We start from the raw sequence: 26,855 nt of genomic DNA on the forward strand, positions 1-26,855 counted from the left end.
TACAGGTATGGTATTACCAGATAAAGGTGCAAAGCATTTAGGATGGCGATGAAGAGGAATTTCTTCCCTCAGAAGGTGGTGAATCTTCGGAATTTTCCAGCCCAGAGAGCTGTGGAGGTTGTGTCATTGAATATATTCAATGCGGAGATAGGCAAATTTTTGAATTATACGGGAATCAAGGGTTATGGGGAACAGGCAGGAAAGTGGAGTTGAGGCCAAGATCAGATCCGTCATGATCTCATTGAATGGTGCAGCAGGCTCGAGGGGCCGAATGGCCTTCTCCTGCTCCTATTTCTTATGTTCTTATTTGGTAGTGAAATTCATTAATGGTAGAAATTAACTGGTGGCTGGGTTTGGGAAGGGAATTCTGCTTTAACATTCTTAGATGTGGGTGTGTGTGTGTTTTCTATACTTGATATCCATCGGAGGCAGTAGTGAGTCTTTTATGAGTTTTTATTCCCACCCATGGTTCGCTCGGCTCGTTCAGAGCTCTGCTGCTGTTTGGCGCCGGGGAGAGAAGTTGGCGTTTGGTCACATTACCGATACACTGAGAGTAGATCGTCAAGACTGACTCCTTGCCTGGACTACAAATTCTTCATAAACCATTTTAAATATATAAAACATGGATATGAAAAGGAGAATCCATTTGGAACTACGGAACAGAAAGCCGTCTGATGTAAGCTTCCCACCCCCTTCCTCACTGTAATTTTGTAACTACATTATTTTGGTGTTAGTTTTGTTGGCGTTACTTTCTTTTAAAAAAATTAAGGTAACCGTGACCCTTTGGTGACCACATAGTTTGCATTTTGTTTATTTTGTAGCGGAGCCGCCGTCATGTTATTTTTGAAATGCGAGTTCTTGAAGGGGAAGGGGGAATTAAAAAAAATATATAGTCATAAAACATATTTTAAGTGTAAGTAGAGAGCGGTTTAAGCGAGGCGGGAGTTGCTGTTATGTTACAGTTTAACTGTTTGAAAGCTGGATTTTGTTTTCCCTGGAGGAGCGGAATAAATGAGAACTTTCTGCTGTAGTGGGAGGCGTATCTCACCTCAGGACGTGGAGGGATGATGAAGAGATGGTCTCTCTCCTCCCTGGAAATTTTGTGCAAGGCTCTGGAAGCCATATTTGTAACATACAGTCAAGGCGCCCTTTTAAAGAGAGCATGGGGGGTTAAATCTCAATGGAGAGTTATATTTTCATTTAGAAAAAAAGTTATTGCCTTTTTTTCCTGTTGACAAAGCTCTATCCTTAAATGCGTTTTCCTGTGGAGCTGGATTACTATATCCATCTTATCGAGAATCACCACGTCGGATCTTTCGAGTGTTTGACGAATATTTGGGACGAGTCAAATAATAAATATGCAGTTTCGATTTGTGTTATCAAAGGATAATTTGCTACATGTTTTTTAAAAAAAAACTTTTAATATCGCCCGATTGCTTCTAAATGTGGAGAGGGAAAAATAGGTTGTAATTTAGTTCATTCAATTTGGGTCAATTATTTGCAAAAGGTAGATTTGCTCAGTAAACTTTTTTTTTTGAAGGAGAATTTCTCTATCGTTTTCTCTGGCGTAGGAAACGGCGGAACGGATGCTTCCCGTCACACGCGGCATTCGCTTTCCAACCTTCTTTTGCTGAGGAAAACCGGGGGTTGTCTTCCAGCCCAAAAAAACTCGAAATTATGAGGCAGTCCCAAGTTATTATCTTTTTTTTTTACTGGCAATTCGGTTTATGAAAAAACGACCTGAATTAGTGGTGCTGGTAGAGGGAGAATCTCCAGCTCAATACTTTGAGAGTTCGCCATGTTGGTGGCACACTTCCCCCACCCAAGCAGCACTTTAAAGTCTCCCCACCCCACCCCCAAATTCTTACTTAAGAGGGGAAAAATCCAACACAATAATTACGAGTAGTTTCCTGGAATTCGATGAGAAGATTGGGGGCGACGGGGGAGGGGGGGCTGTCTGGCTCTAAAATACACGCACACGCACAATTTATACATGGTGCTTGCTGTTGTGGTGAAGCAGCTCTTCTCTGCTGTGTCCAGACGGTGTAGGGCTGAAAGGTTTGTTCGCCCTGCAGTGGTTTGGCAGCCCGGAGTCCAGGGGAGCCCTTAGAAGAGGCGAGCTAGTCGCTACGTTGTAAACCGAGGGCTGCTCAGTTTCCCCATTTGCTACATCACATTCCAAATTGGAGCCTTCAGAGGCGCCGCCAAAGTATCCTCAGCGGAATGTATCCATTTTGCAAATGTCGCCGCGTTCCAATCGTTATTTTAAAGGGGAAGTGTTTTCTTTTGGTGGTTGGGGGGGGGGGGGGGGGGCAGGTGGTGAAAAAGACTGACGTCACCGGACGGTGTACGAGAGAAAAATAAAGCAGATGGTTAATAAACTTGGCCCTTTTTTCTTTTTAAGTTGATCTCACCCCCTCCCCTGCACACACACACACACAAAGTTTGCAATTGAAATGGAAAGGAAATCTACTAAGGCATAAAATATATCAAGATGATGAAAAGAAAATTTGGGGATGCATACTACGATTGGTCAATATTTGAAAAGGCAAGGTTAACCTTTACGGTGGAGATGGCTTGTCAGAACTAGTGTGAAGGGAATTGGCAATGAGCTGCCATTGATTGATTAATCCTTAACATATTTCATTTTTCCAAAATGGCATAATTTTTCAAAAGAAGAAATTGTCTTTTTAAACACGAGACTTTCAAACTAGATCCTGAGGCACGGTAAGGTCCAGGAGTGGATGCTACAATACACAAGGCCAGTGGATGTCTTGTCGGACATCAAATTTCTGTATTCGTTCAGCATTATTCCTGGAAGATGTTAGAATAGGTTCCACAGGAAAGTGTCAATGTTTCCTCTACAGTCCTCAGATCTCCGAGCTCCTCCAATTCTGGCCTCTTGAGCATCCCAATTTCTATTGCACCACCATTGGCGGCTGTGCCTTCAGCTGCCTGGACCCTAAGCTCTGGAATTCCCTCCCTAAACCCCTCATTCCTCCTTTAAGACGCTCATTAAAATACCTTTTTGACCAAGCTTTTGGTCTTCCACCCAAAATCTCCTTATGTGGCTCAGTGTCAAATTTTGTTTCATAATATCTCTGTGAAGTGGCTTCAGATGTTGTACTTGCATAGCGATTTTATCATAATAAAAGTTGTTGTTTTAACTCCTTGTAACCAACTTTACAGAGTCAGCACTGTTGATTTAGATTTCTTACTTTAAATGAAAAGTTTCACCCTCTACCTGAAATTGGTAGCACAGCCAAAGTTTTTATGGTCCAAAGTCCAATGACTGTATGAGAATAGTGAAGCCATTAACAGATTCCACAGTAAATCATGGTCATTTTTTAGAGTCAACTTCTGTTAAGCTATCAAAAATTTGGGTGTCATTCCAGCGCAGTAAGGAGTGTTGCACTGGTCAGAGGTGCTGTCTTTTGGATGAGATGTAAAACCGAGGCCCTGTCTGCCCTATTGGATGGATGTAAAAGATCCCATTGCACTATTTTGAAGAAGAGGAGGGGAGTTCTCCCTGGTGCCCTGGCCAATATTTATCCTTCAATCAACATCTCAAAAACAGATTATCTGGTCATTATCACATTGGTGTTTGTGGGATCCTGCTGTGCACAAATTGGCTGCTGCATTTCCTACATTACAACAGTGATTACTCTTCAAAAGTATATCATTCACTGTAACGTGTTTTGAGATGTCCAGTGATTGTGAAAGGCGCTATAGAAATGCAAGTCTTGCTTTTAAGTGAAATTTATGTAAAACACAATTGTACTCATGTGCAGAGGTCCTCTTGCCTCTAAACAACAATGTGTATTTATATAGCACCTTTAATGTAAAATGTTTCAAGATGCTTACACATTATCAAAAAAAAATTGACACCAAACCACATTTTAGGGACAACTTGGTCAAAGTGGTGGGTTTCTGAGGAGTGTCTTGAAGAAAGAGATACTGAGAGGTTTAGGGAGGGAATTCCAGAGCTTAGGGCCCAGGCAGCTGAAGGCACAGCCGCCAAGCATGGAGCAATTAAAATCAGGGATGCTCAAGAGGCCAGAAGTGGAGGAACTCTGATATCTTAGTGGGTTGTAGGATTGGAGGAGTTTGCAGAGATAGGGAGAGGCGAGGCCATGAAAGGATTTGAAAACAAGGATAAGAATTTTAAAATTGAGGCATTGTTTAAACAGGAGCCACTGTAGATCATAGGGGCGATGGGTGAATGGGGCAGTGCGAGTTAGGATACGGGCAGCAGAGATTTGGATGTTTAGAGAATAGAATGTAGGAGGTCAGCCAGGAATGTGTTGGAATAGTCAGGTCTTGAGGTAACAAAGGCATGGATGAGGGTTTCAGCAGCAGATGAGCTGAACGAGGGGCAGAATTGGGTGATTTTACACAAGTGGAAATAGGTGGTCTTCGTGACAGTGCGGATATGTGTTTGGAAGGTCATCTCAGGGTCAAAATTGACACCAAGGTTTCGACGTCTGGTTCAGCCTCAAGCAGTTGACGGGGAGAGGAATGAGCTGATGGCCAGGGAACGGAGTTGGTGGCCAATACAATCTAAAATCTGCCCAAATTAATGTCTTAAACTCGACCCTCATAGTCACCAGTGGGTAACACTCTCATCTGAGTCAGAGGGTTGTGTGTTCAAGTCCCACTCCAGAAAATCCAGGCTGATACTTCTAGTGGATTACTGAGGGAGTGCAGCGCTGTCCGTGGTGCCGTCTTTCGGATGAGACGTTAACCTGAGACACCTTTTGGGAACACTGTAGGTGCTTTGGGACATCCTGAGGTCGTGAAAGGTGCAATAGAAATGCAGGCCTTTCTTTCTCCACTGGATTTGATATCATAGTGGCCTTGATTCAGAGATAGTTTCTATGTACATGGATGATAGTAGAATGAAGGATATGTAGGTAGTTTGATCTTAGAGTAGGTTAAAGGGTCGGCACAGCAACGTGGGCCGAAGGGCCTGTCCTGTGCTGTACTGTTCTATGTTCTATATAACTTGATAATGGGATTGACACTAAATCATCCTGATCACACCTGCCAATTCCCACATTCCAGCTGTTGTGTAGGGCATATCTTTTTTTATTCATTTCACCATTAGGTGTGGTGCTGCTGCAGTTCACTATTTTTGGCGGTGCATAGCATCTTGCGTAACTGGACTGCTGCCATGAATCTCCCTAGTAGATTCCCCGTGCTGAGTATGGATTTTATAGCTCATTGTATAATTGGTACCAGGAAAATATTCTACCAACTGCATTTCTAAAATTTTATGTTTGGAAAGAACTTGCATTTATGTAGCACCATATCACATCCTCAGGACATCCTCAAGTATTTCAAGTGCAGTGAATTTTTTTTGATGAACAGAAGTAGGCTATTAGAGTGTTCTGCCTAATATTTATCCCTTAACCAACATCACTAAGAGATTATCTGGTCATTATCAAATTACTGTGTGTGGGATCTTTCTGTGTGCAAATTGGCAGCCTTGTTTCCTACATTACACCAGTGACTACACATTGTCTGCCTCAGTCTTTGACACCTATTTGAACAGGCAAATGCCAGACTTGATTTCACCGTTTGATCTAAAAGGTGACCCTTCTCACGAAAGATCACTCCCTGAGTAGTGCAATGAAAAGCATGTCTACATTTTGTGCTCAAACCTGAAGTGAGGCTGAAAACCACAACCATGGAATCATTTTTTTTATTTGTTTATGGGATGTGAGCATTGCAGGCAAGGCCAGCATTTATTGCCCATCCCTAATTGCTCTTGAGAAGGTGGTGGTGCGCTGCCTTCTTGAACTGCTGAAGTCCATGTGGTGCAGGAAATCATGCAGTGCTGTGAGGGAGGGAATTCCAGGATTTTGACCCAGCAGTGATGAAGAAATGGCAATATATTTTCATGTCAGGCTAGAATGTGACTTGGAGGGAAACTTGGTGGTGTTCCATGTGTCGGCTGCCCTTCTCCTTCCAGATGGTAGAGTTGCGGGTTTGGAAGATGCTGTCAAAGAAACCTTGGTGAGTTGCTGCAGTGCATCTTGTGGATGGAACACACTGCTGCCACTGTGGTGGAGGGAGGGAATGTTTAAGTTGCTGTATGGGGTGTCAATCAACAAGGCTGCTTTGTCCTGGATGGTGTTGAGCTTCTTGAGTGTTGTTGGAGCTGCAGTCATCCTGGCATGTAGGGAGTGTCTCATCACATTCCTGACTTGCACCTTGTGGATGGCGGACAGGATTTGGGGAGTCAAGAAGTGAGTCACTCACTGCAAAATTCCCAGCCTCTGACTTGCTCTTGTAGCCATAGTATTTATGTGGCTGGTTCAGTCATGCAGACAGAACAAGGCCATACGGTCCATCATGTCTCTGCCAGCTCTTTGAAAGAGCTATCCAATTGGTCCCACTCTCCTGCTCTTCCCCAGAGCCCTGCAGATATTTCTCCTTCAAGTATTTATCCAATTCCCTTTTGAAAGTTGCTATTGAATTGTCTTCCACCGCCCTTTCAGGCAGCGCATTCCAGTGCATCACAACTTGCTGTTTTTAAAAAAATTTCCTCATCTCCCGAGTGGTTCTTCTGTCCGGCCATTTATCTTCAATCAGTGTTCTCTGGTTCCTGACTCTTGTGCCAGTGGAAACAGTTTCTCCCTATCTACTCTTTAAAAACTCTTCATAATTTTGAACACCTCTATCAAATCTTCCCTTAACCACCTCTGCTGTCAGGAGAACAATTCCATCTTCTCCAGTCTCTCCATGTAATTGAAGTCTGTCATCTCTGGTATAATTCTAGTAAATCTCAGAATCACAGAATAATACAGTGCAGAAGAGGCCCTTCGGCCCATCGAGTCTGCACCGATGCATTAAAGACACCTGACCTGTCTACCTCATCCCATTTGCCAGCACTTGGCCCATAGCCTTGAATGTTATGACGTGCCAAGTGCTCATCCAGGTACTTTTTAAAGGATGTGAGGCAACCCGCCTCTACCACCCTCCCAGGCAGTGCATTCCTGACCGTCACCACCCTCTGGGTAAAAAAGTTCTTCCTCAAATCCCCCTTAAACCTCCTGCCCCTCACCTTAAACTTGTGTCCCCTCGTAACTGACCCTTCAACTAAGGGTAACAGCTGCTCCCTAGCCACCCTGTCCATGCCCCTCATAATCTTGTACACCTCGATCAGGTCACCTCTCAGTCTTCTCTGCTCCAGCGAAAACAACCCAAGCCTATCCAACTTCTCTTCATAGCTTAAATATTCCATCCCAGGCAACATCGTGGTGAATCGCCTCTGCTCCCCCTCCAGTGCAATCACATCCTTCCTATAATGTGGCAACCAGAAGTTCACACAGTACTCCAGCTGTGGCCTTACCAAAGTTCTATACAACTCCAACATGACCTCCCTGCTTCTGTAACCTATGCCTCGATTGATAAAGGCAAGTGTCCCATGTGCCTTTTTCACCACCCTATTAACCTGCCCTTCTGCCTTCAGAGATGTTTGGACAAACACGCCAAGATCCCTTTGTTTCCCGGAACCTCCCAGTGTCAGGCCATTCATTGAATTACTCCTTCCAAAGTGTATCACCTCACACTTTTCAGGGTTAAATTCCATCTGCCACTTTTCTGCCCATTTGACCATCCCGTCTATATCTTCCTGTAACCTAAGACACTGCACCTCACTGTTAACCACTCGGCCAATCTTTGTGTCATCCGCGAACTTACTGATCCTACCCCCCACAAAGTCATCTATGTCGTTTATATAAATGACAAACAATAGGGGACCCAGCACAGATCCCTGTGGTACGCCACTGGACACTGGCTTCCAGTCACTAAAACAGCCGTCTGTCATCACTCTCTGTCTCCTACCGCTAAGCCAATTTTGAATCCACCTTATCAAAATACCTTGTATCCCATGTGCATTTGCTTTCTTGATAAGTCTCCCATGTGGGACCTTGTCAAAGGCTTTGCTGAAATACATGTAAACTGCACTACCCTCATCTACACACCTGGTCACATGCTCAAAAAATTCAATCAAATTTGTTAGGCATGACCTCCCTCTGACAAAGCCATGCTGACTATTCATAGAACATAGAACAGTTCAGCACAGTACAGGCCCTTCGGCCCACGATGTTGTGCCGAACCTTTAACCTACTCAAGATCTAAGTAACTACCTACCCCTCATTCTACTATCATCCATGTACCTATCCAAGAGTCGCTTAAATGCCCCTAATGTATCTGCTTCTACTACCACCGCTGGCAGCGCATTCCACGCACCCACCACTCTCTGTGTAAAGAACCTACCTCTGACATCTCTCCGAAACCTTCCTCCAATCACCCTAAAATTATGCCCCCTGGTGATAGCCCTTTCCACCCTGGGAAAAAGTCTCTGACTATCCACTCTATCTATGCCTCTCAGCATCTTGTACCCCTCTATCAAGTCACCTCTCATCCTTCTTCGCTCCAATGAGAAAAGCCCTAGCTCCCTCAATCTTTCTTCGTAGGACATGCCCTCCAGTCCAGGCAGCATCCTGGTAAATCTCCTCTGCACCCTGTCTAAAGCTTCCACATCCTTCCTATAATGAGGCGACCAGAACTGAACACAATATTCCAAGTGTGGTCGAACCAGGGCCTTATAGAGCTGCAGCATAACCTCGCGGCTCTTAAACTCAATCCCCCGTTAATGAAAGCCAACACACCATACGCCTTCTTAACAACCCTATCAACTTGGGTGGCAACTTTGAGTGATCTATGGACATGGACCCCAAGATCCCTCTGTTCCTCCACACTACCAAGAATCCTGTCTTTAAGCCTGTATTCCGCATTCAAATTCGACCTTCCAAAATGAATCACTTCACACTTTTCCAGGTTGAATTCCATCTGCCACTTCTCAGCCCAGCTCTGCATCCTGTTAATGTCCCGTTGCAACCTATAACAGCCTTCCACACTATCCACAACTCCAGCAACCTTCGTGTCATCGGCAAACTTGCTAACCCAGCCTTCCACTTCCTCATTCAAGTCATTTATAAAAATCACAAAGAGTAGAGGTCCCAGAACACATCCCTGCGGAACACCACTGGTCACCGAGCTCCATGCTGAATACTTTCCATCTACTACCACCCTCTGACTTCTATGAGCCAGCCAATTTTGTATCCAGACAGCCAACTTCCCCTGAATCCCATGCCTCCTTACTTTCTGAATGAGCCTACCATGGGGAACCTTATCAAATGCCTTGCTAAAATCCATATACACCACATCCACTGCTCTTCCTTCGTCAATATGTTTTGTCACATCTTCAAAGAATTCAATAAGGCTTGTGAGGCATGACCTGCCCCTCACAAAGCCATGCTGACTGTCTCTAATCAAACCATGCTTTTCCAAGTAATCATAAATCCTGTCTCTCAGAATCCTCTCCAATAATTTGCCCACTACCGACGTAAGACTGACTGGTCTATAATTCCCAGGGTTATCCCTATTCCCTTTCTTGAACAAGGGAACAACATTCGCCACCCTCCAATCATCCGGTCCTACTGCAGTGGACAGTGAAGATGCAAAGATCATCGCCAAAGGCACAGCAATCTCTTCCCTCGCTTCCCGTAATATCCTTGGGTATATCCCGTCTGGCCCCGGGGACTTATCTGTCCTCATATCATTCAAAATTTCCAGCCAATCCTCCCTTTTAACCTCACCCTGTTCAAGCATATCAGCCTGTTCCATGCTGTCCTCACAAACGACCAGGTTCCTCTCACTAGTGAATTCCTAATCAAATTTTGCCTCTCCAAGTGGAGATAGATTCTCTCCTTCAGAATTTTCTCCAACGGTTTCCCTACCACTGACGTGAGACTCACTGGCTTATCTCGACAACCTTTCTTAAATAGTGGGACCACATTAGCCGTGGCCAGAGAGGAATTAAAAATTAGCGTCAGAGCCCCTGCAATCTCCATCCTCGCCTCCCACAGCATCCTGGGACACAAATCATCTGGACCTGGAGATTTGTCCATTTTTAAGCCTGCCAAAACCTCCAATACCTTGTCACTCCCTATGACAATTTGCTCAAGAACCTCACAGTCTCTCTCTCTAAGTTCCATATCTACATCCTCATTCTCTTGGGTGAAGACAGATGTGAAGTATTCGTTCAACACCCTACCAATGTCCTCTGGTTCCACCCACAAATTTCCCCCTTGGTTCCTAATGGGTCCTACTCTTTCCCTGGTTATCCTTTTCCCATGGATATACTTATAAAATATCTTGGGATTTTCCCTACTTTTACCAGCCAGAGCTTTCTCACATCCCCTCTTTGCTCTCCTAATTGCTTTCTTAAGCTTCATCCTACACTTTCTGTACTCCACTAATGCTTCCGTTGATTTGCTCTCCTTGTATTTGCTAAAAGCCTCTCTTTTCCTTCTTATCGTACCCTGAATATTTCTGGTCATTCATGGTTCTCTGGGCTTGTTGCTCCTACCTTTTACCCTAGGGGGAACATGTTGGGCCTGTACCCTCCCCATTTCCTTTTTAAATGCCCCCCACTACTCTTCTGTAGATTTCCCGACAAGTAGCTCTTTCCAGTCTACCTTGGCCAGATCCTGCCTTATTTTATTAAAATTCGCTCTTCCCCCAATCCAAAACCTTTTTTTGCAACTTGTCTATTTCTTTCTCCATAACAAGCTTAAATTGTACCATGTTGTGGTCGCTGTCACCAAAATGCTTCCCCACCAACACATCAATCACCTGTCCAGCTTCATTCCCCAGAATTAGGTCCAGCACTGCACCCTCCCTTGTTGGATCCTCTACATATTGAGCTAAAAAGCTCTCCTGTCTACATCTCCTCTGCACCTTCGCCAAGGCCTTCACATCCTTCCTAAAAGGAAGAGTTGTATTTATATAGTACTTTTCACAACCTCAGGTCCTAAAGTGCTTCACAGCCAGTGGAGTAATTTTTGAAGTACAGTCATGGTTGTAATACAGGAAATGTGGCAGCCACTTTGTGCACCGCAGGATCCCACAAACAGCAATCCGAAAATGACCAGTAAATCTGTTTTTTTTAATGTTGATTGAGAGAGAAATATTGGCTGGGACAGCGGGGTGAACTCCCCTGCTATTCTTTGAAATAGTTGGCAGAGATCTTTTGCATCCACCTGAGTGAGCCAGTGGGGCCCCATTTTAATGTTTCATCGAAAAGACGGCACGTCTGACAATTCAACAGCCCCTCGATACTGCACTGGAGAGTCAGCTTTGATCATAATGTGTTGTGCACTGAATTGGACACAGTGGTCTAGTTGAGGCCTAGTCAGTGATTCATAAATGTCTGACATAACTTCCTTGCTTTTATACTCCGTCTCTGTTTATAAAGGCAAGGAGTCTGAATTCAGTAAATGACCATGAAAGCAGCTAAGGCTGTGAACCTGACTGATTTCTTGCCATGTCTTGAGTCTTTGTGTTTTATAAATAGCGACAATTAGATTACATTCTCCAAATACAGTATTTCCTACATAACTACATTGTGGCACATGGATGATAATTTTGTATCCACACCATAAAGTTTTTTTCCCATTAGTTTCTATCCTTGATTCCATGACAAGTGGCCAGGCAGATGGCCTGTTCCCTACTTGCCCTTGTGGAGCCACCTTCATGAACTGCTGTGGTGCATGTGATGCAGGTACACCCACAGTGCTGTTAGGATGGGAGTTCCACGTTTTTGACCCAGCGATAATGATGGAACAGCGATACAGTTCCAAGTCATGATGGTGTGTGACTTGGAGAGGAACATTTTGTTTTATTCCTTCATGGAATGTGGCCGTTGCTGACTAGGCCAATGTTTATTGCCCATCCCTAATTGCCCTTGAACTGCGTGGCTTGCTAGGCCATTTCAGGAGTCACATGACGACCTGGTAAGGACAGCAGATTTCCTTCCCTAAAAGGACATTAGTGAACCAGGTGGGTTTTTACAACAATGGACATGGTTTCATGGTTACCGTTAGAGCGTTTTTTTTAAAATTCCAGATTTATTAATTGATGTGATGGGATTTGAATTCATGTCCCCAGAGCACTAGCCTAGGTTTCTGGATTATTAGTCTAGTGACATTACCACTACACCACCGCCTTCCTGAGGTGTGTGGTGGTGTTCCCAAGTGTCTACTGCTCTTAACCTTCCAGGTCAGGGGTCAGCAACCTTTTTTCCTTGAAGAGCCTTTTTAAAAAAAAAAATTGCCAAAAATAAAACTATTGAGAGCTGCAAGACAAAATTTCAGCATTTCTAAACCAAACACTTGGCAAATTGTCAAGTGTCTCTGGTAGAATGCATAATTTGCATATGTAATGAATAAAATGCATGTATTGAATTTATGAATAGAAAAAAGAAATTAAAATGGAGCTAACTCTGAATTATTGCGTTTTTTGACTTTTCTACGATAATTTTGTTAATAAAGACATCTTTAAAACAAACTATAACTTGGTAGAATTAAGATAATTGTTTGGCCATTGATGCTCATGATTAAAAATAGCTTCTAATAGCACATTCAGAATAATTTATCCTCTCAGCTATGTTCGAAACAATATTGGTTGCAATCATAAAAACCTGTTTTGGGAACTAAAGGCATTATCTATAATGATGGTGTAGCTATACCACTCGAACAAGTTTATTTAGAGCACAATGATGTTTTTCGTTAAAATAATGATTAGCCTTTTATCCCCACAATAAAAAACATGGCTGTCGTAGTCGCAGTATCTATCCGTCTGGTCCATTTCAGTTTCTGGTCAATGATGACCCCCAGAATGTTGATAGTGGGAGATTCAGCGATGGTAATGCCGCAGAATATCTAGTCTTTTAGGGCTGAATTTTCCCCATGGAGGCAAGAAATAGTAGTCAGGACTGTTTTTGTGTCCTGATCCCGCCTTCTATGGGAAACTGATTAAAGTCAAGATTTTCATGTGGGTGAGCCCTTAATTGGCATGGAGAACAGCTCCCTGTGCAATTAAGGGCAATGGGCAGGCTTCTGAAGCTGGAGGACCAAACACAGGCCATCCAGCTTCAGAGAAGCACCCAGCTGCAGTACAAGGTAAGTAACTGGGAGGGCGCTTCAACAAGAAGGTGCCCTCAGCCAACTTTTGAAAAATGTACATTAAAAATACAAAAAGCAGCCAGACCAGGACTGTGGGGCGAACCTCTCTACAGGGCAGCCTTTGTCTGCGCGCCCACCCAGACAGGCAGGGAAGGCCTGCCAGGAGCGGGGGCCATAATGGCCTGGGTCGGGAATCCAGCACACCAGCCGGCCTTGTGATTTTCGGGCCCTGTCTGTTTCTGATCCCAATGTTGGCGGGGCCCTAAAATTCGGCCCTTACTGTATGTGCATTTATATTCCAATTTATTTTATATGTTAAGAGTATTTATATAGCGCCTTTCACAATCTCAGGGGGAGGCGGTAGCGTAGTGGTAATGTCATAGGACCAGTAACCTATTGTATTGCTCTGGGGACATGAGTTCAAATCCCACCACAGCAGAAGGTGGCATTTGAATTCAATTAATAAATCTGAAATTAAAAGCTAGTCTAATGATGGCCATGAAACCATCGTCACTTGTTGTAAAAACCCATCTGGCTCACTAAAGTCATAGAGTTATGCAGCACAGAAACAGGCCCTTTGGCCCATCGTGTCTGTGTCAGCCAAGCACCTATCTATTCTAATCCCATTTTCCAGCACTTGGTCCATAGCCTTGTATGCAATAGCGTTTCAAGTACTCATCTAAATACTTATTAAATGTTGTGAGGGTTCCTGCCTCTACCACCTCTTCAGTGTGTTCCAGATTCCAATTACCCTCTGGGTGAAAAGACTTTTCCTCTAAACCTCCTGCCCCTTCCCTTAAATCTATGTCCCCTGGTTATTGACCCCTCCACTAAGGGAAAAAGTTTCTTCCTATCTGTACTATCAATGCCCCTCATCATTTTGTGTACCTCAATCAGGTCCCCTCTCAGCCTTCTCTGCTCCAAGGAAAACAACCCATGCCTATCCAGTCTCTCTTCATAGCTGAAATGCTCCAGCCCAAGCAACATCCTGGTGAATCTCCTCTGCACCCTCTCCAGTGCAATCACCATCCTTCCTATAGTGTGGTGACCAGAACTGTACACAGTACTCCAGCTGTGACCTAACTCGCATTTCATATAGCTCCATCATAACCTCTCTGCTCTTATATTCGAATGTCCTTTAGGGAAGGACATCTGCTGTCCTTACCTGGTTTGGCCTACATGTGACTCCAGACCCACAGCAATGTGGTTAACTCTTACATGCCCTTTGAAATGGCCCAGCAAGCCACTCAGTTGTATATAACTGCTACGAAGTCAATAAAAAGGAATGAAACCGGACGGACCACCTGGCATCGACCTAGGCACCGGAAACGACAACAGCAAACCCAGCCCTGTTGACCCTGCAAAGTCCTCCTTACTAACATCTGGGGGCTTGTGCCAAAGTTGGGAGAGCTGTCCCACAGACTAGTCAAGCAACAGCCTGACATAGTCATACTCATGGAATCATATCTCGCAGACAAGGTCCCAGACACTGCCATCACCATTCCTGGGTATGTCCTGTCTCACCGGCAGGACAGACCCAGCAGAGGTGGCGGCACAGTGGTATACAGTAGGGAGGGAGTTGCCCCGGAAGTCCTCAACATTGGCTCCAGACCCCATGAGGTCTCATGGCATCAGGTCAAACATGGGCAAGGTAACCTCCTACTGATTACCACCTATTGCCCTCCCTCAGCTGATGAGTCATTACTCCTCCATGTTGAACACCACTTGGAGGAAGCACAGAGGGTGGCAAGGGCGCAGAGTGTATTCTGGGTGGGGGATTTAAATGTCCATCACCAAGAGTGGCTCGGTGGCACCACTATTGACTGAGCTGGCCAAGTCCTAAAGGACATATCTGCTAGACTGGGTATGCGGCAGGTGGTGAGGGAACCAACACGAGGGAAAAACATACTTGACCTTGTCCTCACTAATCTGCCTGCCGCAGATGCATCTATCTATGACAGTATTGGTAGGAGTCCTTGTGGAGACGATGTTCCACTTTCACATTGAGGATACCGTCCATCGTGTTGTGTGGCACTACCACTGTGCTAAATGGGATAGATTTCAAACAGATCTAACAATGCAAAAGTGGGCATCCATGAGGTGCTCTGGGCCATCAGCAGCAGCAGAATTGTACTCAACCACAATCTGTAACCTCGTGGCCCGGCATATCCCCGACTCTACCATTACCATCAAGCCAGGAGACCAACCCTGGTTCAATGAAGTGCACAGAGGGCATGCCAGGAACAGCACCAGGCATACCTCAAAATGAGGTGTCAAACTGGTGAAGCTACAACACAGGACTGTCTGCGTGCCAAACTGCGTTAGTAGCATGCGATAGACAGAGCTAAGTGATCCCATAACCAACGGATCAGATCTAAGCGGTTCTGCCACATCCAGCCGTGAATGGTGGTGGGCAATTAAACAACTAACTGGAGGATTTGGCTCTGCAAATATCCCTATCCTCAATGATGGGGGAGCCCAGCACATCAGTACAAAAGATAAGGCAGAAGCATTTGCAACAACCTTCAGGCAGACGTGCCAAGTTGATAATCCATCTCTGCCTCCTCCTGAAGTCCCCAGCATCACAAATGCCAGACTTCAGCCAATTCGATTCACTCCGCATGATATCAAGAAACGACTGAAGGCACTGGATACTGCAAAGGCTATGGGTCCTGACAATATTCCGGCAATAGTACTGAAGACCTGTGCTCCAGAACTTGCCGCACCTCTAGCCAAGCTGTTCCAGTACAGCTACAACACTGGCATCTACCCTGCAATGTGGAAAATTGCCCAAGTATGTCCTGTTCACAAAAAGCAACCTGGCCAATTACCGCCCCATCAGTCTACTCTCAGTCATCAGTAAAGTGATGAAAGGTGTCATCAACAGTGCCATCAAGTGGCACTTGCTTAGCAATAACCTGCTCAGTGACGCTCCGTTTGGGTTCCGCCAGGGCCACTCAGCTCCTGACCTCATTACAGCCTTGGTCCAAGCATGGACAAAGGAGCTGAACTCCAGAGGTGAGAGTGACTGCCCTTGCGGTACAGTGGTGCAGTGGTTAGCACCGCAGCCTCACAACTCCAGCGACCTGGGTTCAGTTCTGGGTACTGCATGTGTGGAGTTTGCAAGTTCTCCCTGTGACTGCGTGGGTTTCTGCTGGGTGCTCCGGTTTCCTCCCACAGCTGAAGACATGCAAGTTGATAGGTAAATTGTCCATTCTAAATTGCCCCTTGTGTAGGTAGGTGGTAGGAGAATGATGGGGATGTGGTAGGGAATATGGGATTAATGTAGGATTAGTATAAATGGGTGGTTGTTGGTCGGCAAAGACTCGGTGGGCCGAAGGGCCTGTTTCAGTGCCGTATCTCTCTACGACTCTATGATATCAAGGCAGCATTTGACCAAATATGGTATCCAGGAGCCCAAGCAAAACTGAAGTCAATGGGAATCGGGGGGGAAAACTCTCCGCTGGATAGAGTCATACCTTGCACAAAGGAAGATGGTTGTGGTTGTTGGAGATCAATCATCTGTTTATCCATTAACCAACATCAGTAAAACCAGCTACCTGGCCATTTATCTCATTATTTGTGGGATCTTGCTTTGTGTAAATTGGCTTCCATTTCCCTACATTACAACTGTGACTTCACATAAAAAGTATTTCATTGGGTGTAAAGCATTTTGAAGTATCCAGAGGGCATGAAAGGCCCTGTCTGGATAGTCTAGAAATAGGTGGCATAGTTCTAGAGTAAGAGGATAGCCATCAAGACTGATATGAGAAATTTCCTCATAGAATGGTTACAGCACAGAAGGTGCCTATTTGGCCCGTCAAGTCCCAGCCAGCTCTCTGCAAGATCAATTTGGCTAGTCCCACTCTCCTCTTTCCCTGTGGCCCGGCAAATTTTTTCTTCAGGTGCTTATCCAATTCCTTTTTGAAAGCCATGATTGAATCTGCCTCCACTGCATTCTCAGGCAGTGCATTATAGGTCCTAATTACTCACTGTATATATAAAAAAATGTTTTCCCTCATGCCTGCTTTTGATTCTTTTGTCAATCACCTTAAATCTGTGTCCTCTGGTTCTCGGCCCTTCCACCAATGGGAATAGTTTATCTATTCTGTCTAAACTTATCATGATTCTGAAAACTTCTATCAAATCACCCCTCAACCTTCTGTAAGGAGAACAGTCCCAGCTTCTCCAATCTATACACGTAACTGAAATCCTTCATCCCTGGAGCAATTCTTGTAAATCTTTTCTGAACCTTCTCTAAAGCCTTCACATCCTTCCTAAAGTACAATGCCAAAATCGGACTCAATACTCCAGTTGAGGCCGAACCACTGTTTAATAAAGGTTCATCATAACTTACTTGCTTTTGTACTCTATGCCTCTACTTTATACTGGATCCCGTATGTCTTTTTAACCATTTTCTCAACCTGCCTTGCCACCTTCACTGATTTGTTCACGTCCAGGTCCCTCTGCTCCTACGCCCCCTTTAGAAATGTACCTTTTAATTTATATTGTCACTGCTCATTCTTCCTACCAAAATGAATCACTTCACACTTCTCTGCATTAAATTTCATCTTCCACGTGCCTGCCCATTCCACCCGCCTGCCTGTGTCCTCTTGAAGTTTATCACTATCCTCCTCACAGTTCACAATACTTCCAAGTTTTGTGTCTTTTGCAAATGAGGAAATTGTGCCCTGTGTACCCAAGTCTAGGTCATTAGTATATACCAAGAAAAGCAGTGGTCCTAACCCCTGGGGAACCCCACTGTATGCCTTCGTCCAGTCCAAAAGCAACCGTTCATGACATCTCTTTGTTTCCTGTTGCTCAACCAATTTCATATCCATGCTGCCACTGTCTTTTATTCCATGGGCTTCAACTTTGCTGGCAAGCCTGTTATGTGGCACTTTATCAAACTTGTCTCTGAGGGTTGTGAATCTTTGGAATTCTCTACTCCAGAGAGCTGTGAATAATCAATCATTGAGCATATTCAAGGCTGAGGTTGATAAATCTTTGGATTCCTGAGGGAATCAAGGAATATGGGGATTAGGCAGGAAAGTGCAGCTGAGATCGAAGATCAGCCATGATCTTATTGGATGGTGGAGCAGGCTCGAATAGCCATATGGCCTTCTCCTGATTCTATACGTTGGATAAATGAAATTTTTTTTGAGTGCTTGGAAAATATAAATATGCAGAACTTTGTAAAAGAATATCTGCACACTGTACATAATATTAAATCAGGATGATGTCTTGTTTAAGTGCATTTTGTTGTCTCCCAAGTAGCAACTGCTAGCCTTCCAAAAATACGACTGGAGTACAGTGGGATCTGGTAGATATACACTTATGTACAAATCCAAATGGCTGCATTCAATGGGAGCTGACCATATTAGTTAATTTATCTGTCTATTTCTATCCAATCTTGCATTGCTCCGTCTGTCTGAAAGTGTCATGCAGGAGCATTCTGATTCAATGTAGCCTCCTGTCTAATCTTTGACTGGTTCAGTATTTCTAAAGTTTTGGATTGGTGTCTATATCATGTTTCATTTTCTTTTTGTGATTCATGTAGTCACAAAAAATCTTTTACTAGTCGTCATTACGGTTCCCTACATCCTGGCTTTACTAAAGTTAAATATATACAGTTTTTTTGCCAAAGATAAAAACAGAAAATGCTGGAAACACTCAGCAGATCTGGCAGCATCTGTGGAGAGAGAAACAGAGTTAACGTTTCATCAGAACTGGAAGATATTCAAGATTAAGCAAATGCAGAGGCAGAGAAAGGGGTGAGGGGAGGAAGCAAGAACAAAAGGGAAGGTGTGTGATAGGGCAGAGGGCAAGAATGATCAAATGATGAGGGATGATGGTGCAAGGCAAAAGGAGTTGATAATGGGACAATTAAAGAAACAAAAGGTGGGAGGCGACTTGATTGAAACATAAGATCCTGAGGGGTCTTGACAGGGTGGATATGGAAAGGATGTTTCCCCTTGTGGGAGAATCTAGAACTAGGGGTCACTATTTAAAAGTAAGGGGTTGCCCATTTAAGCAAGAGATGAGGAGAATTTTTTTCTCTGAGGGTCAAGAGTCTTTGGAACTCGCTTCCTCAAAAGGCAGAGTCTTTAAATATTTTTAAGGCAGAGGTAGACAGATTCTTGATAAGCAAGGGGGTGAAAGTTTATCGGGGGCAGGTGGGAATGTGGAATCGAGGTTACAATCAGATCAGCCATGATCTTATTCAATGGCGGAGCAGGCTCAAGGCGCCAAGAGGCCTACTCCTGCTCCTAATTCGTATGTTCGTATAGGTCCAGAGGAGGTGGAATTGATTCTAGAATGTCAAGATAGGGGGGAAAAAAATGAATGATTAAGATCTAAAGTTGTTAAACTTGGGCTTTTCTCCAGTTGTTTCCATTCTTTCGTGCACAGCAAGTCCACTATTGTATTGCACTGCCCAGTGCTGCTTCATATCTGCTCCTCTGCAGCCTTATGCTTATGCTCATTTTTCCAATTCGGTTGCTGTTAGCAGCTGTTAACATTGGGCTTTCTGTCACTGCATATCCCCCTACTCAGCTCTTTCCCACTCATGAGCTGATGTATTGTTTCCTACTTTTGTGCTGTTAGTTGCTGGTGCCCCCAAACTCCACGGAACGGGAGCAACGCTATTCCATTAGTGTTAATTCTTGCACTGGTTGAGAACATCTAAGGTTGTGAAAACCCATGTATAAATCCAGTTATGAATGGTAAGCTAGAAACACTGGTGGTCTAAAGCAACTTAGGGATCCAGGTGCATAGATCATTAAACCATTAACAAGTACAGAAAATAATTAAAAAGACTAATGGAATGCTGGTCTTTATATATAGTATTATGCAGACCCCCACCTGCCAAGAATGAGGCATATTAATTTTGTCATTTGAACATTGATTTTAAACTGTTGCTGGAGTGAAGAAATGAAGACACTGGGCTGGAAGGACATTTGCATACTAAGACGCTGCTTGTGGAGTCAATAAACTATTCCCTGATCCAATTAACCTACATGGATTTTGATCAGCAGACATTGAAGGTGTAAGGAAGCACATTCCAGGGCCTGCGAAGAAAATGCAATCCAGAGAGATGGTTCCAAATAAGGAGCTAGTCACATGACTAACCTGCTGGGCAACTGGGGGTTTTTTGGAATTGTGCCACAGAGAAAGGAACAGAAGGCAGTGTGCAACCGAAGCTGGAACAAGGAAGCTTCTCTCTCTCTCTTGCTTTCTCCCAAGCCACCAGACCCTTGGAAGACACGTAAACCTCAAGAGAGAAAAGACTCCTACATCGGAACAAGTTGAAGTGTGAACTGGGCTCCAATGAATTGCAAGACTTACCAGCAACGAAAGACTCCACATAGAACTCAAAGGACTGTAACTACCAGATATTGCCTCAAACTTTTCCCCTTTATTCCTTCTATTTTTTTCTATCTCTATCTGTGTGTGTGTTTATCGCATATGCTTGCTAGCATGGTTGCATTGCATATTCGTAGTCGTTAACCGAATTAGAGTTTAAGATTAATAAACTTCTACCTTTCTTGTTTAAATCTAAGGAAACCTGTTTGACTTCGTAGTGAACAACAATTCACTACGGGGGAGCTAAAAAAATGGTGTTTTAGAATTAAACCCTGTTACAGTTAAGCCAGGTGTCATGCAGGCCCCCACCTGCCAAGAATGAGGCACATTAATGTCAATACATGGACATTAAATTTCAAATTGTTGCTGGGAAGACAAGAAGGTCTGTTACAAGGGCTTGCCAGGCCCCTAGCTAGAAAGACATTTTTGCATAATAACAGTGCTTGTAGACAAAGGAGCTATTCTCTGCTCCAATTCAATCCACAAAGCCAGAAATGGTTATACCAGTCAGTCACGTGACCACCCTGCTGGCCAACTTGGGGAGTTTTAAATTGTAGAGACAGTGTTTGAACTGGGAGAAAGCTATTTGCTCCTGGACTGAAGCAGACCTCCTCTGCTGTCCTGTCTGCTCCCATCGCTTTCTCACGGAACTTCAAAAGCAGACTGAAGACATGAACCCCAAGAGAGAAGTCTCCTACAGTGAACAAAGTTTAAGAAGAATACTGGGCCCCAAAGAAAAGCAAGGTCTACCTACAAAGGAACTCTACAGTGAGCTCGAAGAACCGTAACAACAACTCTTCAGATATTGCCTCAAACCTTTCCACTTTAATTTTTCTTCTCTTTTCTGTCTATATTTGCACGTGTGTATCACGTATGCATTGCTAGTGTAGGCGCGTCATGTATCCGTAGGCATCAACCAAATTAGAGTTTAAGTTTAAGAAAATTTCACCTTCTTTAAACCTAAGAAAGCATGTTTGTACTCATTTCTTTGTCTCATAATTAGAAAGCGATGAACAAGGATTCACTAAGGGGGAGCTAAAAACAGTTTAAAAATAAAACCCTGTTACAGTATGACCAGGTGAAGACTGAAAGGGACCCCTAGACCTCTTTCTCACCTGGTCGTAACACCAGGCAAAGGCTGAGAGGGAACCCCTAGATCCTTTCTCACCTTGTCATAACAATAGAGATTAGAATACAAGGGGGTAGAAGTCTGCTTCAATGATACAAAGCCCTGGTTAGAACACACCTGGAGTACTATGAGCAGTAGGAAGGATATATATTGACCTTGGAAATGGTGCAGATTTACAAGAATGATACCTACACTCCAAGGGTTAAATTATGAGGCAAGATTACACAAACTAGGGTTCTATACCCTGGAATTTAGAAGGTTCAGGGGTTATTTAATAGAAGGTTTCAAGATATTAAGGGGAACTGATAGGGGCGATAGAGAGAAACGCTTTCCACTGGTTGGAAGTCTAGGACGAGGGGGCATAGTCTAAAAATTAGAGCCAGACCTTTCAGGAGTGAAAATAGAAAACACTTCTACACACAAGGCCCTTGTAAAATTGCTAAATCTAAATCTGTGATTGATAGATATTTGTTTTGCAAAGCTTTTAAGGGATATGGGGCAAAGGCGGATGTATAGAGTTAGGTTGCAGATCTGCCATGATCTCACTGAATGGTGGAACAGGCTCAAAGGGTTAAATAGGTTCCTCTTGTTCCTATCTTCTGTATTTCACTTCAGAAGTGACTTTTATGATGTGTTTGTACTTGCACCATCCTATATATTTTTCAAGAGTGTTATATTTTGTTATCCTACTGCTCATGTTCCTCCCAAGCCACGGTATCCAATAGCTCATCTCATGGAGTGGCAATTGATGACAAATTAGTAACCTTTGCAAAATCAGATTGTATTTGTTACAACATATAGGAAATAATACCCCTCTCAAGGGCATAATGTTTGTTGTCATGTGGTTCACTGTGCATCAGCAGTTTATTTCCTTCAGTCTGGAGACATTGAGGCTTATTTGTAGCACTCCCAAGGCTGACACATTTAAAGTTGGCTAACTCAGTTACAGATTTAAGACCAAGCACAAACTACTTGCATTTATATAGCGCCTTTTATGTGGTAAAACCATCCAAAGGCACTTCACAGGAGCGTTACCAAACAAAATTTGCTGAGCCACATGAGATATTATGACAGGAGACCAAAAGCTTGGTGGAAGTGATACACTTTAAGGAACATCTTAAAGGAGTAGGGAGGGGCGGAGAGGTTCAGGGAGGAAATTCCCGTGCTTAGGGCCTAGACAGCTGACGGCACGACTACCGTTGGGGGAATGCCCAGATTCTGGGGTGTGCAAAAGGCTGGAATTGGAGGAGAACGAAGATCTTTGACAGTTGCAGGGCTGGAGGAGATTACAGAGATTGAGGTAGGAGTTTGGGTGTGTGGGGTGGCAACGAGAAGCGAGGTCATAGTGGAATTTGAAAACAAGGATGAGAATTTTAACAACAAAATACTGCAGGTGCTGGGAGTCTGCAATTGAAAGAGAAAATGCTAGAAATACTTGGGTGGGGGAGCATGACTGGGGGCAGGTAGTGGGGTTCTTGCAGCATCTTTGGAGAGAGAAGCAGAGTTAACGTTTTTGATGAAAGGTCATTGACCTGAAACGTCAACTCTGTTTCTGTCTCTACAGGTGCTGCCTGACCCGCTGAGTATTTCCAGCATTTTCTGCTTCTAGATGAGAATGTTAAAAGCTGGTCTGAATAAGTCAGTATTGCACCACTTGGTGTACTGACCTCCTAGATCATGGTCTATGATCAGTGAACTTGAATGCATTGGCTCTCATGAGAGAATTCAGATAACAAGTCTGTTACCAATTTTATGAAGCTTTCCAAGTTTTTGATTTCAATAGTAACAATCAAAAGGGAGATGGATACATAATTGATGAGGAAAAATTTGCAGGGCTGTGGGGAACAAGCAGAGGGGAGTGGGACAAATTGGATAGTGCTTTCAAAGAGTTGGCACAGGAACGATGGGTCAAATGGTCTCCTTTGCTGTAAGGTTCTGTGAATTTGTAACCAGCTAATGTATGTACAGAGTACCAGAGTCAGACTGCTTAAAGGGGAGGCAGGGGCAAGTGCATCTGTCCTTTATCCTTTTGCAAATTCCGAGCGCATTCATCTTTACATATGAGGATATAATGGGAAATGGCACATGATTTGAGGATAAACTTTAAGCAGGAATTGTAATAGGGTAGAGGGGCATTAACAGTCTTGTAAGCAGAAGGCTAATTTCTTTTTGGTTTAATCCAAAGAAAATTTATAATTGCGGGATTTTCCATATTCATTTTAATTGCTGCCTAAAGCTATCGTCTGATGGGTTTAAACTAACTTGAAGAATAGGGAGAACATATCCTATTAAAGAAAATCAAACACTGCAGAATGGGTCCAGTAGGATTTAACTTTGTCAATTCACTGCCTGAAGTGGTGCAGTGGAGGGGGGTGTTGAAGAAAAGTGGATCAGTCAGAAATGTTAATCCTTTTTCTCTTTTCTTTAGAAAAGAGAAGGCTGAGGGGTGACCTGATTGAGGTCTTTACAATTATAAAGGGGTTTGTTGGGGTCGACACAGAGAAACTGTTTCTATTTGTGGGAAGCAACCAAAGCTAGGGACCAGAAATATAAGAGAGTCACCAATAAATCCAGGAGGAAGGAATTCAGGAAAAACCTCTTTACCCAGAGAGCAGTGAAAACGTGGAACTCGCTACCACACTGAGTGGTTGAGGTGAAAAGAATAGATATTTAAGGAGAAGCTGGATAAACAAACACATGAGGGATAGAAGGATATGATAGGGTGAGATGAAGAGCAGTGAGAGGAGACTCATGTGGAGCATTACCACTGGCACAGATCAGTTGGGCTCAATGGCCTGTTTCTGTGTTGTAAAATTTTATGTAATTCTTCAGTCTTGATTACACAAGACTTAGTTTCCCATTTTATAATTGAGAGTTTTTGGAGGCACTATCAACAACTGAGCTTAATTAGTCCAAAGCTGAGCCATAGACACCAGAAAGCTGGCTGGTTTGATTTCCCAGATTTGGAGCTAGCTGATTTGAACTGCAGCAAAGTTGACAAGTATTCCAGAATTATGTTGCATTCTTCCATCTACGAAAGATAATGGACATGCAGCAAAAATCCATTTAGGTGGGGTGTCTTCTCTTGATGCACCTTTGCTGATGGCTGTGAAGACCAATCCTTGAGAGGCTGGTTCTGCCACAAGTGTCACATGTGAAGCTGCCAAGTGGCACTGTGAGTTATTTTTGATGTTGGTGCCTGTTGCCAAAGTGCTGTAGTCATTGTTTGTTGTGGTAGTGCACAGCAGTCCACAGGATGTGTCTCCATTTCCCTCTTTCGCCAACGAGTGACTCCCAGGTGCAATAGTCGACATTTAGGGCCTTCATGTCATCCTTGCAAGCATCCTTGAAGTGGAACTTTGGGCGCCCACTGGTCGTCTGGCCCCGGCTACCTCACCATACAGAAGGTCCTTGGGTATGTAACAGTCTTCCATCCTGCGGACGTTTCCGATCCACTGCAGCCGCCTCTGTTTGAGCTCTGCCTTTGAAAGGACTGCCACATTTGTGATTTTTGTCCTGCCAGGATATACCCATAATGTGCCACAGACAGCGAAGATATTGAACTTCTTTTCCTGGTAGCTGTAAGTTGCCCATGTTTCAGAACCATACAGCATGGTGCTGAGAACACAGGCCTTATAAACCATCAGCCTGGTCTTGAGGGTCAGCTTCATGTCGGCCAAAAGTGGTATCTGCTTTCCCTATGTGTGTATCGAGCTCTGCATCAAGGGACAGATTGTCACCGTGGACCCAAGGTAGATGAATTTGCTAACCACTTACAGTGAGGTGTTATTTTGTGTGATCAGCTGTGGAGATGTGACACCTTGTCCCATGACCATGCTTTTCTTGGCACTTATAGTCAAGGAGAACAAGTTACAGGCATGGGAGAGACAGTCCATGAGTCTTTGTAGCTGAGTTTCCGTGTGAGTGACTAGCACAGTGTCATCGGCGTAGAGGAGTTCTCTGATCAGGACATGATGTGTTTCTGTGTTCACTTTTAGCCTTGATAGATTGTAGAGCTTGCCGTCTGACCTAGTGTGCAAGTAGACTCCTTTTCATATCTGCAGGAAAGCAAAGGTCAGGAGCATAGAGAAGATGATGCCAAGCTGAGTTGGGGCTAGGGTACAACTCTGTTTCACTCCATTCTTCACTCTGAAACTGCCATCACCAAAGTTGCTCCCCCGAAGTCAGCAGATGGTGAAGTATGCAGATGTCCTGATGGGCTGAATACTACTGTGAGCTGTACTCCTGTGAGTCAGACTTCTCCCTGTTTGCGCTTGACACTCTCCTGCAACTTCTTGTCATGGATGAGTTAGGTGAAGAACCCTTATCACTGGAGCTCAAGAAAACCATAGAACACCTAACAAATAGAAGGGCAACTGACAAGGACGTAATCCTAGCTGAACTGTTGAAGCACGGAAAGTCCCATCCACTGCTGCACCTTTGATCTTCTCCTCTGCTGGAAAGTAGGCTCTGTACCACTGGAGATGCATGATGCCAGAATCAGCATACTATACAAAAACAAAGGTGACAGAGGAGATTGCAACAACTACAGGGCATCTCAGTCCTTAGCGTCATGTGGAAGACCTTTGCTTGGATCATAGTTAAAAGACTCCATTTACTTGCAGAATGAGTATACCCGGAAGCACAGTGCAGTTTCCGTGCAGGCAGACCTACTATGTACATGATCTTCTCCATACGCCAGCTACAAGAAAAGTGCAGGGAGCAGAGTATACCCCTTTACCTTACTTTTGTAGATGACACCGTCAGCAAAGCAGGGCTCTACAAGATTTTGGGAAAAATTGGCTGTTCACCGAAGCTCCTCAGTCTCATCCACTCCTTCCATGACAATATACACTGCACTGTCCAATTTGATGGATTCACTTTTGACAGATTCAGAGTGAAAAATGAAGTGAAACAGGGTTGTGTCCTAGCCCCCACTCTGTTTGGTATCTTCTCCACTCCAGGGTTAAGGAAGAGAATACTAGTCAGGGTTCCTGCTCCTGATCACTATTGCAAGTTTATGACAGATGAGGAAGGTTATTTGTCTCATCTTAGTTCATGCATCCAGAATAACCTAAAGAACTCATGACAGCAGCATAGATTCAGTGACCCCTGCTGCAAATGCACTTGTGTGGACACTGGTTGGGACTGTTGTCTAGCTGTAGAAAAGTCTGTCTTGGTGAAAGGATCATCACTTGGTATTAAGAACTGCCACGGGCACCTGTGGAACTGTACCCCAGCAAAGGATTGATGCTTTCAGAGGGAGAAAAATAATGTGGAGGTGAGAAGGTGAGAGGAGTAGGTGTTCTGCTCCGAGACTG

General features: G+C 44.1%; 1 protein-coding gene across 1 annotated transcript in view; it reads left to right on the top strand.

Moving 5' to 3' along the window:
- Positions 1 to 450: 450 nt before the first annotated feature.
- anp32b (acidic (leucine-rich) nuclear phosphoprotein 32 family, member B) overlaps positions 451 to 26,855 on the top strand; it is a 92,848-nt gene continuing 66,443 nt past the window's right edge. The window contains exon 1 of the mRNA XM_068030542.1: positions 451 to 676. Within this exon, the coding sequence (XP_067886643.1) occupies positions 623 to 676 (54 nt within the window). The 5' untranslated portion in view covers positions 451 to 622. The remainder of the gene's footprint in view (positions 677 to 26,855) is intronic.

Source organism: Heterodontus francisci, chromosome 4 (assembly GCF_036365525.1).
Source record: "Heterodontus francisci isolate sHetFra1 chromosome 4, sHetFra1.hap1, whole genome shotgun sequence".
In the NCBI taxonomy this organism is placed as follows: Eukaryota; Metazoa; Chordata; class Chondrichthyes; order Heterodontiformes; family Heterodontidae; genus Heterodontus; species Heterodontus francisci.